Below are 12,535 nucleotides of genomic sequence, written 5' to 3'. Positions count from 1 at the left end.
CTGGATTTCTAAGAGAGCCTCGTTTTCGCTGGTGAAGCTAATCTACTACGGTTACCGACTTGACTTAGATTGCAAGCTCGCCCTCTGTCTGGCCGGCTGGTTCAGCCTCCTCGTATGCTGCGGCTGACTCAACCTTCTGGCTCGATGACTTGCCGTCCAAGTCTTTCGGGGTCCCCAGCTTCGAGTTGAGCTTATCCAGAACGTTGGGCAGGTGTAGTTGCTGAACCTCCTCGCAGTTGGCCATCAGCCACTCGCGGCAACATTCCGTATCGTCCTCCTCCCCCTCGAGCGTATAGCTGCCACCCTGCCGCTTCCAGAACGGCCGCTCAAACCACTCGGGCCAGAAGCCGCCAAACTCCCAGTCGATGATGGCCGTGATCTTGAGCGTGTTGGGGTTGACGAGCACGTTGTGCCGGCCCAGGTCGTTGTGGCAGAAGACAAAGTCACCCCTGACGTCGCTGCGCGGCCGCCAGGCACTGTGATACTTCCAACCAAAGTCACAGACACGTTGCGGAGCGGTCATGAGCGGTTCGCCTGGCACGCCGGGGGTGTCGGATCGTAGGGACTTGAGTGTCTTTATGTGCTGCTGCAGCTCCATCTCAACGACCTTTTGATCCGCCTCGGGCAGCTCGTCCATGGGTTTGCCCTCCACAAACTCCATTATCAGGTGCATTGCGCCGTCGTCCTCAATCACCAACGCGAATGCTGGCAGAGGTATGTCGGTCTTTTGGCGCAGATACTTCTGGACGGCGACATCGGTTCGGAACCGCTGGGGCATGGCGGCAGAAGGTGGCAATTTATCCTCATCGTCGAGGTCCGACCACTCGTGCCTCCGCATGGTCCGCTTCATGAACACATTTTCCACAGCAAAGAGTTTCCGATCGAAAAAAACAGCCCGGCAGCCGGGCTCTCTAATATCGTGCAGAATATTAGGAGGACGCATTGAAGCGTCTGTTTGTACGTTGTCGGAAGGTACAAAGTATGATCTTTGTAGTTGGAGTGGAGACGATGGGGAACCAGACGAACTGGAGTTCCATGTTTTATCTCGAGGGCGCTGTGTCAGAAACAGTCGGTCACGTGCCACTCCTCGGAAGAGCCAGATACTGCCCGGTGTCACGGGGCACGGTCAGAGGCTGATTAATCTCATATTATTCGTATGTGCCATTTCGCATTCAGTTTGTTCATCCCTTTTAGCTACAAAGTAATGGCATAGAAATCACTGAGAGAGTGTGTAGGAGAATTTGACACCAACGTATCACCCCGCTCGATGAGTAGCTCCTGGCCACTCCTGCGACTGCTTCGACATGATCGGCGGCACCAGTACCAGCAGCCTGATCGCTTTCATGTTGAATCGCCTGCGCATGACCATCGACGAATGTATCAACGTGTACACTACGCACCAAATGGCATTGCAAGTCGAGGGCTTCGTCACGAGCCGAAACCTCGGTGAGCGGACTCGTGGCGGTGCTAAGAATCTGGTGCAGCGCTGTCAACCCACTGTGGTGACGAGCACGTACAACCCACCTTCGCCAGCTCACCTCAACGCACGTGCCAAGAGCACAAGGGAAGCTGGGTGGGCTATCTGATGAGCCATTCCTGGCTTGAGCTAAGGTAGTAGTTCAGTCATCCCTGCTATTGCCGAAGTCGAAAACGGCTTCAATGGAAAATCTTTGGGGTTGGGAATAGAATACATACTCCGGGGAGTCAGTTCTAGCGCTAGCAAAGAGCCATTTCCGGCTCGGGAAAAGGCAGGTATTCTATTGATAACGCTTGACGCCCATCTTCCGAGCGTGTTTTTAGCGGCATTGCGTCGTGCCAGGTGACGCCCAGTGGCGCAATCTCCAGCTATGCAGCCAGGGACTTTGCCGGGTAGATGCGGTCCGTCAGCGCGCTCCAGGTATCGAGGAGAACGATGTTGACTTCCGCTTCGCCCAGACTCAACAGCCAGTGCGCATAGTTGAGCGCCCAACGCAGCGAGCCGGTGAGGGAAGTGATGACGAACGGTGCGTGATAGTAAGCACGACGCGACTCCATGTGGGTGGAAATCCACGACCGGAGCTCGTCGCGGTTGCAGTGGACATGCTGCGATCCCCAGTGGCTGCACTCCAGGACGCGGTACCGGGAGTTTCTCGACTCGACTCTCCAGAGGAAGCGCGGGATATGGGAAGCGGACGCTTCTGGAGATAGGCGGGTTTATTAGCACGCCGGTCAAGAGTGCACGCACGGGGGTCATGCATACGTGGCTGCGAGCCGTGCTGCTGAAGGGAGCACATCTCCACGACATGGCTCTGGCTAAACCACGGTGAGAACTAGGCAGTATTACCTTGTATGATAGACTATAGTAACGATGGGCTGTCGAGTTAAGAGAATTCATAGAGTATACTTGGGATTCCAGTCGGCGTTATAAACACCTTGACCACCGGCTCGACAAGAGTCACAAGACAAACAGATCGACAGAGGGGTTGACAACGAATCAAATGCGTTGGTGAACACTTCGACAAACAGAACATTGACCGGTGCCCGTGGCCGATTTCTTGCACCTCAACAGTTGGCCTCTAGGCGAAGGTGCCTACTCCCCCTGAGTTGTCTCTCCGACCACCGCAAGCCGCCCAAAACGATGCCCAACTAGTGATGCCTGCAAGCCGTCCAAAAGTTGCGCAAGTGGTGATGCCAGCTCCTCATCGCGGTGCACCACCCAAATCCTTCTCAGCCAGGTGCCTGAAAAAGCGCTGATAGCAACCCAAAGGCAACCCAAAGTCCTTTCGTCGCAGGAATCTCTCCTCTCCAGATATCCCAAGAACCTGGTCTCATGTTGTGAATAGTTCTTGAACCCTGCCTCCGGGTGGGAAATCGAGTTGTCGTCGCAGAACTCAACCCAGCATTGTCGTGTATGAGAAAGCAGCCTGTCCTCGGGTGTCTGCGGCTTGTAGTCCTTCCAGGAAAGCTGTTTGTGGTGAAGCAACGACTACCTCAGGGCGTCCATTTGACCGTTCATCGCAATGGTGAATGGTTCGTAGGACGAAGGAACTCGTAAACCAGAAATATGATGCCGCAGGGTGGTGGGTGAAGTGCGTCGCGGGAGTGAGTCGCTGTTGCGATGATTGGGAAAAGAGAACCAACGAACGCGCGAGTCCTGGGTTGCGGCTTCTAATGTACTGCTATGCGGCTGCTGCCTGCCTGCAGCCTGCCACCTCGGCCTGGTACTTTTGCGGGAATCTCTCAGAAATCCAAAGCTATCCTTCTCTTTGTACGCGTTGGCCAATCAGGATTTAGACGACCAGCTTACCACGCTATCAAGACCCAATCCTTTTTGCACCGACAGTCAATCAGTGAGATTTCTTCGGCTTCACTGTTTTCTTGGGCATGGAGCAACACTCGACAGGGTCGCCCAGGCTGGAGAGCCGGACCACTCCGAGGCCCTCCGTCCATCTGCTGGCCGGCGCGTAAGAGCTCAAATCCATTCAGTTTCGTTTTCCGCCCATATCCATCCAACTGACGCCGTCGTTAGATCTGGCGGCCTTGCGACGGCCATCGTTACATCTCCGCTTGACGTTCTGCGCACCCGGCTCCAGTCAGATCTACACCTAGTCCGATCCAATGCGAAGTCCTCCCACCCTCTCCGGTTCTCGCTCCTCCATCCTTTCCGCGAGAGCGCCCACGTCCTCCACTCCATCATGTATCATGAAGGCTGGCGGGGTTTCTTCCGAGGCCTAGGGCCCAGCCTCGCTGGCGTCGTCCCAGCTACGGCCGTCAAATTCTACGTCTATGGCAACTGCAAGCGGTACGGCGCTTCTCTGCTGAAGCTCTCCGAGGACTCGGCTGTAGTGCACGCGCAAGCTGCCGTGACGGCAGGAATAGCCACAGCGACTGCAACAAACCCAATATGGCTCGTCAAGACAAGGCTACAGTTAGACAAGTCGCGGGGGGACGCGGATCGGCGGTACAGGAACAGCCTGGACTGCGTGCAGCAGGTGTTGCGGCAGGAGGGCGTCAGGGGTCTCTATCGCGGGCTGAGTGCGAGTTACCTGGGCACTGTCGAGACGGCATTGCACCTTGTGTTGTACGAGCAGCTGAAAGTGCTCTGCCGCCGGGGCTTGGAGTCGATGGATGACCGGAGCAGCTTTTTTGGGGGAGAGTTGGCGCACTGGATCAGCACTAGCGGCGCGGCCGGATCCGCAAAGCTAGCGGCTGTGTTCTTGACCTATCCACATGAGGTGTGTTACTCGCCCAGCGTATATCTTCTTAATCTTACTGTCCCCAGGTTGTGAGGACGAGGCTGCGGCAGGCCCCCATGGAAAATGGGGTGCCCAGATACACTGGTCTTGTACAGTGTTTCCGAAGCATCGCTGCCCAGGAGGGATTGGCGGGGCTATACGGAGGACTGATGCCGCACATCGCGAGGTCAATCCCGTCTGCAATCATTTCCCTGGGAGTGTACGAGTTCGTACTACGGTCCGTGGGCCCATAATTCTTTCACAACAGGTTTGGGAGTTCAGTTCATCTCCACCAAGTAACATACAGGTTTAGAGGTTCACTCATATATAGCGAAAACTAATGGCCCGGGAACAGTGTATATTGGGATTATAGACAAAGAGTGTGCGACTGGGGAGGCATTCGGCCTCGTAATAAAAGAAATTCCCGACTCTAGGGGGAGATGATGTGACTTACTACGGCAACTCACAGGACCGACTGTAACAACTCCCACCACTACTCTTGGCCACAGCCTTGGCACTGGGGCAGGCATGCTCTCCGTTTATCACAGCCAAAACAAAGTCCACAGGCGGCCATATTCTCGTGGTTCCGGGCCATAGTCTCGTAGTTGGAGGCCATCGTCTCGTAATTCGCGGCCGTCTTCCTGTAGTTCAAAGGAAAGGTGGTCAGGTCAAGGCGAGGTTTGTAGCGATGACGCTTAGGAGAGTAGCGATGTTTTGGGCTGTTGGTGATGAATGCTTGAGAGAGGTAAGTGATGAGAGATGTGTGATCTTGAGTGAAGAAATTCAGGAAACGCCCGACCTTTATAGTTGGAAGACTCCCAGTACCGTCTCGCATCTCGTGTAGAACTTTTCCCGCTTAGGACCAACCGCGGTTTGCCTTGCTGCAAGCCGTTGTCTCGTTGAACCGCTGCCAACAAACAATACAAGGGCGTAGGCGTCTTCTCCGCCCCCTCCGCGGCCTCTTCCACAGGCCAACGAAGTTGCATCCTTATCTAATTTCCAGGAAGTCAAGTATTGCCGAGTCGTCGTCGTAGGGCGGGGAGACCCGGGCGGGGAAGCTAGATCCAATCAACCTCTGCAGCAGGGTCCGCATCAGGGACAAGTTTCCTTATTCAGACCTCATCCCAAATTCACCCGTCATGCGCCTAGAACGATGTCAAGGGTTCTCGATGTCGAACCTCGTGATGGTGAAATCGCTGCGGACTCGCGGCCTAGTCAATTCACAGCTTGTCGTTCCGTGAGTCTGCCTCGGCCAGGAGAAAGGACGCGTCTTTGCTATGCCATCCACAGGAGAATAAGTGCCCAAGGTCAATGCCGAAGTCCGTCAGGAGAAACTTGTCGCCATAGTGAAGGATATTCGCTGGTTTAATGTTCGGTGAATAATTCCGCGCATGTGTACACTACGTGGTCCAGTGCAAGCAAGTGTGGTAGAGCATCTTCTCTTTCAAAGCCTATGCTATCTGCGGCGCTTTTTCATGTCTGAGTCGTGTCAGCAGATTTGGCAGATTTGATGCATTCTCTTCATAAACAGGCATGAAGATCTCGAGAGAGTGTCCCATCTCCCAGTCTTGGTGGTCTGATGTAACAGTAAGCATCAATGCGCTGATAGCGGATGGGAGACTTACGTGGCGAACTTCCCTTCACCAAATCTACTCTATGGCTGCGTGTTGTCGGATACACGATGCGAGATGCCAAACATCCAGCGGGCCAGACCTCTACCCAGGGGCGAGGTGACGGTACCGCGAGCTAGCTAGACACATTGATTAAGAAGAAAGTAAGTATCATGAGAGCCTTTCCCCCTTTTCCCCCTGGATGTGTGCCCCCTTTTCCATTTTCCTTCTTTTCCTTCTTCGATATTTGCCCCCCGAAGACGTGTCGTCGGTCCCGAACCAATGACGTCCATCTTTTTTAATGGGGACGCATTCGATGTGCACTAGCGTGCGTCTATTGTACCGTGGGTGCCTGTAGTGTACGCCGCGTGTTTTTGCCCCACGCCAGGAACGGGCTAATAAGCTAGGTACCTACGTAACTACTCACGGCTCACAACGTAACATGACATGCTCCCATGGGAACAGGCAGACGACATTCTCAACATCTTCATCTCAAAATGCACTACACTACAAGAAATCTCCTGCCAAGCCGCAACAAGACGGGACCCTAGGGACCGTCCCTAATTTTTCGACGTCACTCCGAGGCACTTGGACCTGCCGTCCCCCCCAGCCGGTGGACTGTTCTATGCCCTTGACCTTAGCCCTTTTACCCCCGCGTCGCCACCCTTCTTAAACGCGAGAGCGAGGTCGCAATGGGGTTGGGGGTCCCATTGCCGTCACTGCAATGTCGGTCCGCCCGACGATACTTATCTCGTTCTCACCGTTCATCGTGCACATCCGTCGGACCTCTGCGTGTGGGGTCCCCTGGCGGGTGAGATGTGCGACGGAAAACTAAAGAAAAGAAAAAAAAAAAAGAAAAAAAAAGGGAAATTTTGCTCGTGGGTGTCGCAACTCCCGGAAATTGAATGCTATTTCTCTTTGCTCATCCGCCTGTATATAGAGACTTGGTCCTGGAATCCCAGCATCTCCCGTTACTCTTTTCGCCCGTGATCGTCCCCCGTGTTTCCTTGTCGCCGTTTCCCCTGGCATCGACTCAATGGCGAGAGAACAAGTCCGGCACCGCCATGCGCAGCACCCAACCGTCATGAGCGGACCTTCTAATGCTCACGCCCACAAGCAGCATCTCCGTCGCCTTTCTGCGCCCCCATCATGAGGACGGCCCGTCAAGTTACTTCTAGCCAAGGCCCCCTGCGTACCAGAAAAGACGACGTCAGTGTCCGTATTCAGACCGGGACTGGTCCCCGTCGACCTTTGTCGGATTCGTTCATCATCCAGCGGCCCCGAAACTGGTCGCCTGCGAGCAGTCCCATACGCTCCAGCTCGTCGACAAAGCCGAGAGCCATGTCGTGGACGGGCGTTCGCGACTGGCTTGACAGCCAGGGCCGGGAAGGGATGGTCGACCCGTGTACCTCCGGAGAAAAGCATACGTGGTTGAACTCCGCCTCGGTTTCCGGGTCGGCGCCTTCGTTGTCCATAGACAGTCCCAAGTTTGAGGCTACAGATGCCACCATAGGTCAGATATCCGGCGAGCCGGGCGGAGGGCGACAGAGTCGGGAGCAGGATCATCCACACTCGGACGGGCAAGGGGCGACGGTGTCCAACGCCTCCAGGGATGGTAGCCAGGCAAGTGAGACCGGCGTGGGCAACCAAAGACTGCCGGCAAGAAGGTGAGGTAACGGCCATTTCCCAGCACGAATCAACTGGAATCCAGGCTTACATTGGGAACGCAGGCGACAAAGGAAGAGACATCAACCTCTCACGGGCTGGTTCAACCTCTGGCTCGAGTAGCCGCGTGTCCTACCGAGGGTATAGTCTCTCCAAGACACTTTTATCGTCACACTACGTATCATATTACACGATCCATGTCATGAGGAAAGGACAACAGGTTATTAAAAGGGGGCCAAAATCGATGTGGAAAAGGACAGGACAATAAAAAAGTTGACCGGTGGAAAAAAAAAGGAAGCTTAAAAGTATTTGGAATCGGTGATTTTTTTTTATTATTTATTTTCTTCTACGGGGATAGATATGAACCCGGCATGGGATGGATGGGCGACGATAAACACAGGCACGTGGCTGGTGGTGGGTATCGTATCTATCCGAGCTCGACTAATTGTTAGGACCTACAGGCAGAGTAATTACAATGTACCCATCTGAGCAGAACATAGAAGTAGAAAAGCCTATAGTGCGTAGTTTAATGTATCTACTGGGTAGTGGGAGCAGATATGCCGTTCTTATTTACGCACCTATGTTCCCTTTCTTAACGTGTTCTATTTTATTCTCATATAATGGACCAGTCGTCCGCGACCAACACCAACGATAGCCGCCGCCATACAACCAACACTGCCCATAAGCGACCAACATTCTCCCAACCGCCTGTCAACAGGACTACCGCCACCATATTCTCACCAGCGCAACACCGTCTATCACTGGGCCCGCTAATCGGCCGACTCGTGGTCCAAACCCTGCAAAATAAGGTCGTCAAAGTTCTGGCCGACGTTAGAGGCAGCTCAACGTCTAGAAGTATGTTCTTACCTTGCGCCCTTAGGCTTATCCCAGTATATTTACTTATAATCATCGTTTGGTGTCCAATGCGGAAGGCGAGAATACAAGCATATCAATTATATTAACGGCCCCTTCGTCAGAGCCTCACCCAATCGTCTGCTCCGCCTACTAACAAGCTGATATCGCATTCTCCCGGCAAGATTCACCTCCCTTTGACAGGCCTGCCATCGTCGCACCCCGCTGCAGAATTTCTCCCTCGCCTTGATTGTAAAAGGATATCGTTCCCCGAAGCAGATCAACGGCAGAAAAGCGCGGCAGGCACTCATTCATCGCACCATCTACCATGCTACGTCACACGATAGCCAATTGACAGCCAGTCAAGACAGGCATCCTGCGAAATCCCGATGAATGGACCATGACTGCGTGGGGATCTCTTGTTCACCCAGCCCAGCTGGGTCGAAAGACGGGCAGGCGGTGAGACCCCTCCGCTCAGGTCTTACCCAGAATGGCAAGGGTCCGGGCGGATCATCCAATGTATTCGTACGTTGTACATTAGTTCGCTCGACTCCGCACGACAGGTGATGTGACAGGTGAGCGGATGGACAACAAGCTCTCGGCAGACGTGCCTCCGAAAAAGAAAATGGCGGGGGAAAATGTTTGACAATCTTCCACCTGCTGATGATATTCGGTGGGACGAGACATTGGAGAGTAAAGCTTCCAAGACAACGTGACGCCTTGATGCACAAACGAATGCAGGTTGGCACGTCGAGCCAAATGATCAAGTGTAGGACGTCTCGTTCCCAGTATACAGAAATCGCATTTACTAGCCGTTAAATCGGCCCCGAAATAGTATATATCCACATGAATCAAGTCCGGCTGGCGTCCATGCGTCCTCGTGACTCGAAAAACGCCTGACCTTGACAAGGTAACCTGGGCTACAGAACACCAGATGCATAACCCAAGTAGCGACGGCATGTAGTCGTACATCGCATACCTTTTGTCCCCTCCCCATTCCCAAAACTGTCCCAAAATGCCGCGTGTCTCGCGACAATACTATCCTACTGCCACCCCACTCTACCCGACAAAAGAGAAACCGTTCATACGGTTGTATAGGCCTGTGTTCCCTGGAAGTAAGGGCGAAAGAAGAAAATATATGTACGTAAGAATCATCCACCATGTAATGTCCGTCGTTGTCGCCGTAGTCGTGGTAGATTTTTGAGAAGAATGAAAAGAAAAGAAAAGCGCTGCTGCTAAATCCACATGGCCGCCGGCGGCTGTTGGTGTATTGGTGGCGGATAGCCTGTCCTGCTGATGGGGCCGGGGGTGCCGTAAAACGTAGCAAAGAGGGCCTCCACCTCGTTCAAGTACTCGTCCGGGCTGATCCTGCGTAGGCCTTTCCGCCTCATCTCGCGCTCCTCCTCGTCGAGCACGGAGCGCTTGATGCCAAACTCCTCAGCAATCTCCGACACCTTCTCCAGCTCGCGGCCGAAGGGGTGGGGCGGCTCCGCCGCATGGATCGCGGGTCTCTGTTGGTGGTAGGTGACGGGCGGCGGCATCGACGGGACCGACGGCACCGGCGGCTTGGGTGGCGGAGCGAGCGAGTTGCGCGACATGGTCGAGGGCGCTGTTGATGTGGAAGATGTCCTCGAAAAGGTTGCGCTGGCTTTCGTCGACACGGTCCGATCCGACTCTTTCGACATTGTTGAGACGGATCGCTGCTTAGCGACGGCGTTGAGGGAAGATTTCTTCGTGTGAGATGGCGACCGCATGGGAATGGCGGGAGCCCGCGTCGGTTCTGGTGTCGTAGGTCCGCCGGCCGCCTCCTGGGGAGGCATAAAGTAGCACGAGAGATGGTTTGGGGCCGGAGACCGGGACTCCTCCTTGGTATCGATATCAGGGCTCGTCGGGGGCGTGGAGTTTATGGTCGCGGGGCTTTCTGGGCCATCGGTGGTGCTGATGGAATTGGATCGCGCGATATCGGGCGCATTGTAGGAGAGCATGTTCGTAGTGTGAATCAACTCGAGAGGTGACGAAATGTGCGTGCGCATGGATTTATTTCGCTGCGACGCCGCATCGTCCTTTTTGCTGGTAGCGATGTCGACGCTCTGCTTCACCCTCCTGTTGGTGAAGGCTCTTGAAATTGAACTCATGGTTGACGGTAACTGGCTTTCGCGGATGCCTTGATTTTCGCGATCGCCTGTGTAAGAGGCTTATTGAGACTGGTGACCCTGGAGTGTGAAAATGTGTTGCGCTGTCAACCTGGCAAGCCAGACCCGAAGGCTAACAAGATGGGGGCACGATTCGATAGCCCTAGGATGGATGGATGGCAAGCTGGCGGCGGGACTTCCAAAATGTGGGCGATAGAGGGGCGACTAAATCGCTCCGAATGGTATCGGCGGCTCCGAGTCCGAATGAACTTGGAAACCGGAGCGAAGGTACGAGACTTGTGGTTGTGATTGGTGAGATCTGTTGCCTTGGCGGATAGAAGTGGATCTGCGTTGGGGGGAACGGTCGAGGGGCTGAAAATGGGCACGGTCTCTGAAGACTAAAAAGGAAGCGATCTGGCTTGAAGGTTGAATTGATGTTGCTGTATGGTATCGTTCGTTTCAAGATGACTCGGTTCAGTCAAGTCGTCGTCAATCGGGACAGGTGAGCGCAAGGGCCGCTTGTGCAAAAGGAGCGTGTGTTGTGTGATGAACACTCGTGTCAAGTGATCATGTAAGGGGTGTGCTCGGTGAGGAACTGGAGTGTGAGACGGGTGGCACCGTGAGCGGTCGGGGAGGCGTCCACGGGAAGCAAGACAACGCCGGAGATGGGGGACTCTCCACTAGAGTTGGGTGGCGATAAATAGGTCGGGTGCGAGTGCGTGCTGGTTCGTTGACTTGGGTGTGACGACTTGTTTCGTGATGCCTAGATGCCGATTCGGTATGACGCCTGCGTGTTATGCGAGAAAGGGAATGGACGGGAAATGGATCGTGGTATAAAAGAATCAACGTCGGTCCTGCGATGTTGGGCCTCGTTTTTGGCGGTTCGGTGGTTTCTCTCTGGGTATTGCGACCAGGAGAATGCGCAAACGGCGAGGTCGAGCGAGTTTACTGAAGGGAAAGAAATAGATTCGGTTCTCTGCTCAAAAAAAAAGGTCATGCCCAAGGGAACGAAGGGCGATGACATGAGAAGTGAAAATAACAACAAGGCAACGATAAATACCGTGCGTCGCTCTTGATGTGAGAGAGGAAGATGAGAAGAGCAAAAAGCTTTTGCGAAGCGATTTCACTTGAACGTGGAAAAGGAAAATATCCGGGGCAAGTTGGGTAGAACGTACCTTCGTACAGACAGGTACCTGAGTACCTAGCGCGGTTTAGCGGGGTTTCTTCACTTTTCCGTACAGGGAAGGGGTTGGTTCTCTTGACCCTTACCCCAGTTCTCCTTTTTTCCTATTGGCTCACATAACCATCTTTGGATCGTCTCGACTCAAAAAAAGAAACTTGTGGGGTCCGGAAGAATAGGTACGGAGGTACCTACATTGTACAATGCCTGTTAGGGCTTTCCCCGTGTTGCTCCAGCCAAATCCTCCTCCCCCTTTGCTCTGCCCACCCCGTTCGTCAATGATACCCACGCCATGACTCTAGAGGTATCCATGTCTCCATCAGTGGGCACCACGCGATGCCTTCCTTCGAGAACGTCCACTCCCGCTTGACTCGCCGTGAATTGGACTGCCATATTTGTGTGTAATAGCGTCTTTACGACGGCAGTCTCGAGTGTGTTGAGTCACGGATGGAGAAGCGAAAAACTATCCTCATATGCATTCCCATCGCCAAGACGGGTCCTTACAGCAAACACCGATGAGATCGATGATTGCCTGTGATTACCCGGGGAGAAGAAAGGTGTGCTGGCATGGCGGCGATACGTTGTATGCTAGAACGGCACCCGACGTGCCACGCTACACGACAGCGATTACTGCAACGCCCAACCACCAACAGCCAGCAACCAACAGCAAACAGTCACATCTCTTCTTTCTAGCTTGGGCTTTACCACCCTGCATAGTATCTACGTCTTGGTTTTGCGGTGCCAACCTCGTCATGCTAATGCCGTGGTCGAGTTCTCAATCGAATAGAAGTGCCAAAGAAAGGGAATGGGAATAGGTACAGTGCCTACGAACGTATGTCCTACAACGTACGAAGTAGGTCGCAAAAGAGCGCGCACGCTTGC

The 12,535-nt window shown here is 54.0% G+C and overlaps 4 protein-coding genes across 4 annotated transcripts; 2 read left to right on the top strand and 2 right to left on the bottom strand.

The window, feature by feature from the left end:
* Window positions 1-64: 64 nt before the first annotated feature.
* On the bottom strand, window positions 65-943 carry ACRALDRAFT_2101756 (uncharacterized protein; the record flags this gene model as incomplete). The annotated part of the gene is made up of 1 exon (XM_071023075.1): window positions 65-943. One exon carries the CDS (start codon window positions 941-943, stop codon window positions 65-67), a length of 879 nt encoding a protein of 292 aa, XP_070875945.1.
* Window positions 944-3,366: 2,423 nt separating this feature from the next.
* On the top strand, window positions 3,367-4,673 carry ACRALDRAFT_1062601 (uncharacterized protein). Its single transcript, XM_071016632.1, has 2 exons — window positions 3,367-4,214; window positions 4,262-4,673. Exons 1-2 carry the CDS (start codon window positions 3,675-3,677, stop codon window positions 4,466-4,468), a joined length of 747 nt encoding a protein of 248 aa, XP_070875944.1. The 5' UTR covers window positions 3,367-3,674; the 3' UTR covers window positions 4,469-4,673.
* A 4,903-nt stretch (window positions 4,674-9,576) lies between these two features.
* ACRALDRAFT_2103078 (uncharacterized protein) lies at window positions 9,577-10,476 on the bottom strand (the record flags this gene model as incomplete). Its single annotated transcript, XM_071023124.1, has 1 exon — window positions 9,577-10,476. One exon carries the CDS (start codon window positions 10,474-10,476, stop codon window positions 9,577-9,579), a length of 900 nt encoding a protein of 299 aa, XP_070875943.1.
* Window positions 10,477-11,563: 1,087 nt separating this feature from the next.
* On the top strand, window positions 11,564-12,440 carry ACRALDRAFT_208822 (uncharacterized protein; the record flags this gene model as incomplete). Its single annotated transcript, XM_071022510.1, has 7 exons — window positions 11,564-11,606; window positions 11,642-11,652; window positions 11,748-11,813; window positions 11,868-11,975; window positions 12,005-12,050; window positions 12,095-12,210; window positions 12,246-12,440. The coding sequence occupies 7 exons, from the start codon at window positions 11,564-11,566 to the stop codon at window positions 12,438-12,440; spliced, it is 585 nt and encodes a 194-aa protein (XP_070875942.1).
* Window positions 12,441-12,535: the final 95 nt, after the last annotated feature.

This window comes from Sodiomyces alcalophilus, assembly GCF_042370955.1.
Source record: "Sodiomyces alcalophilus JCM 7366 unplaced genomic scaffold ACRALscaffold_3, whole genome shotgun sequence".
NCBI classification, from domain to species: domain Eukaryota; kingdom Fungi; phylum Ascomycota; class Sordariomycetes; order Glomerellales; family Plectosphaerellaceae; genus Sodiomyces; species Sodiomyces alcalophilus.
This window is presented reverse-complemented; position numbering and strand designations above follow the sequence as displayed.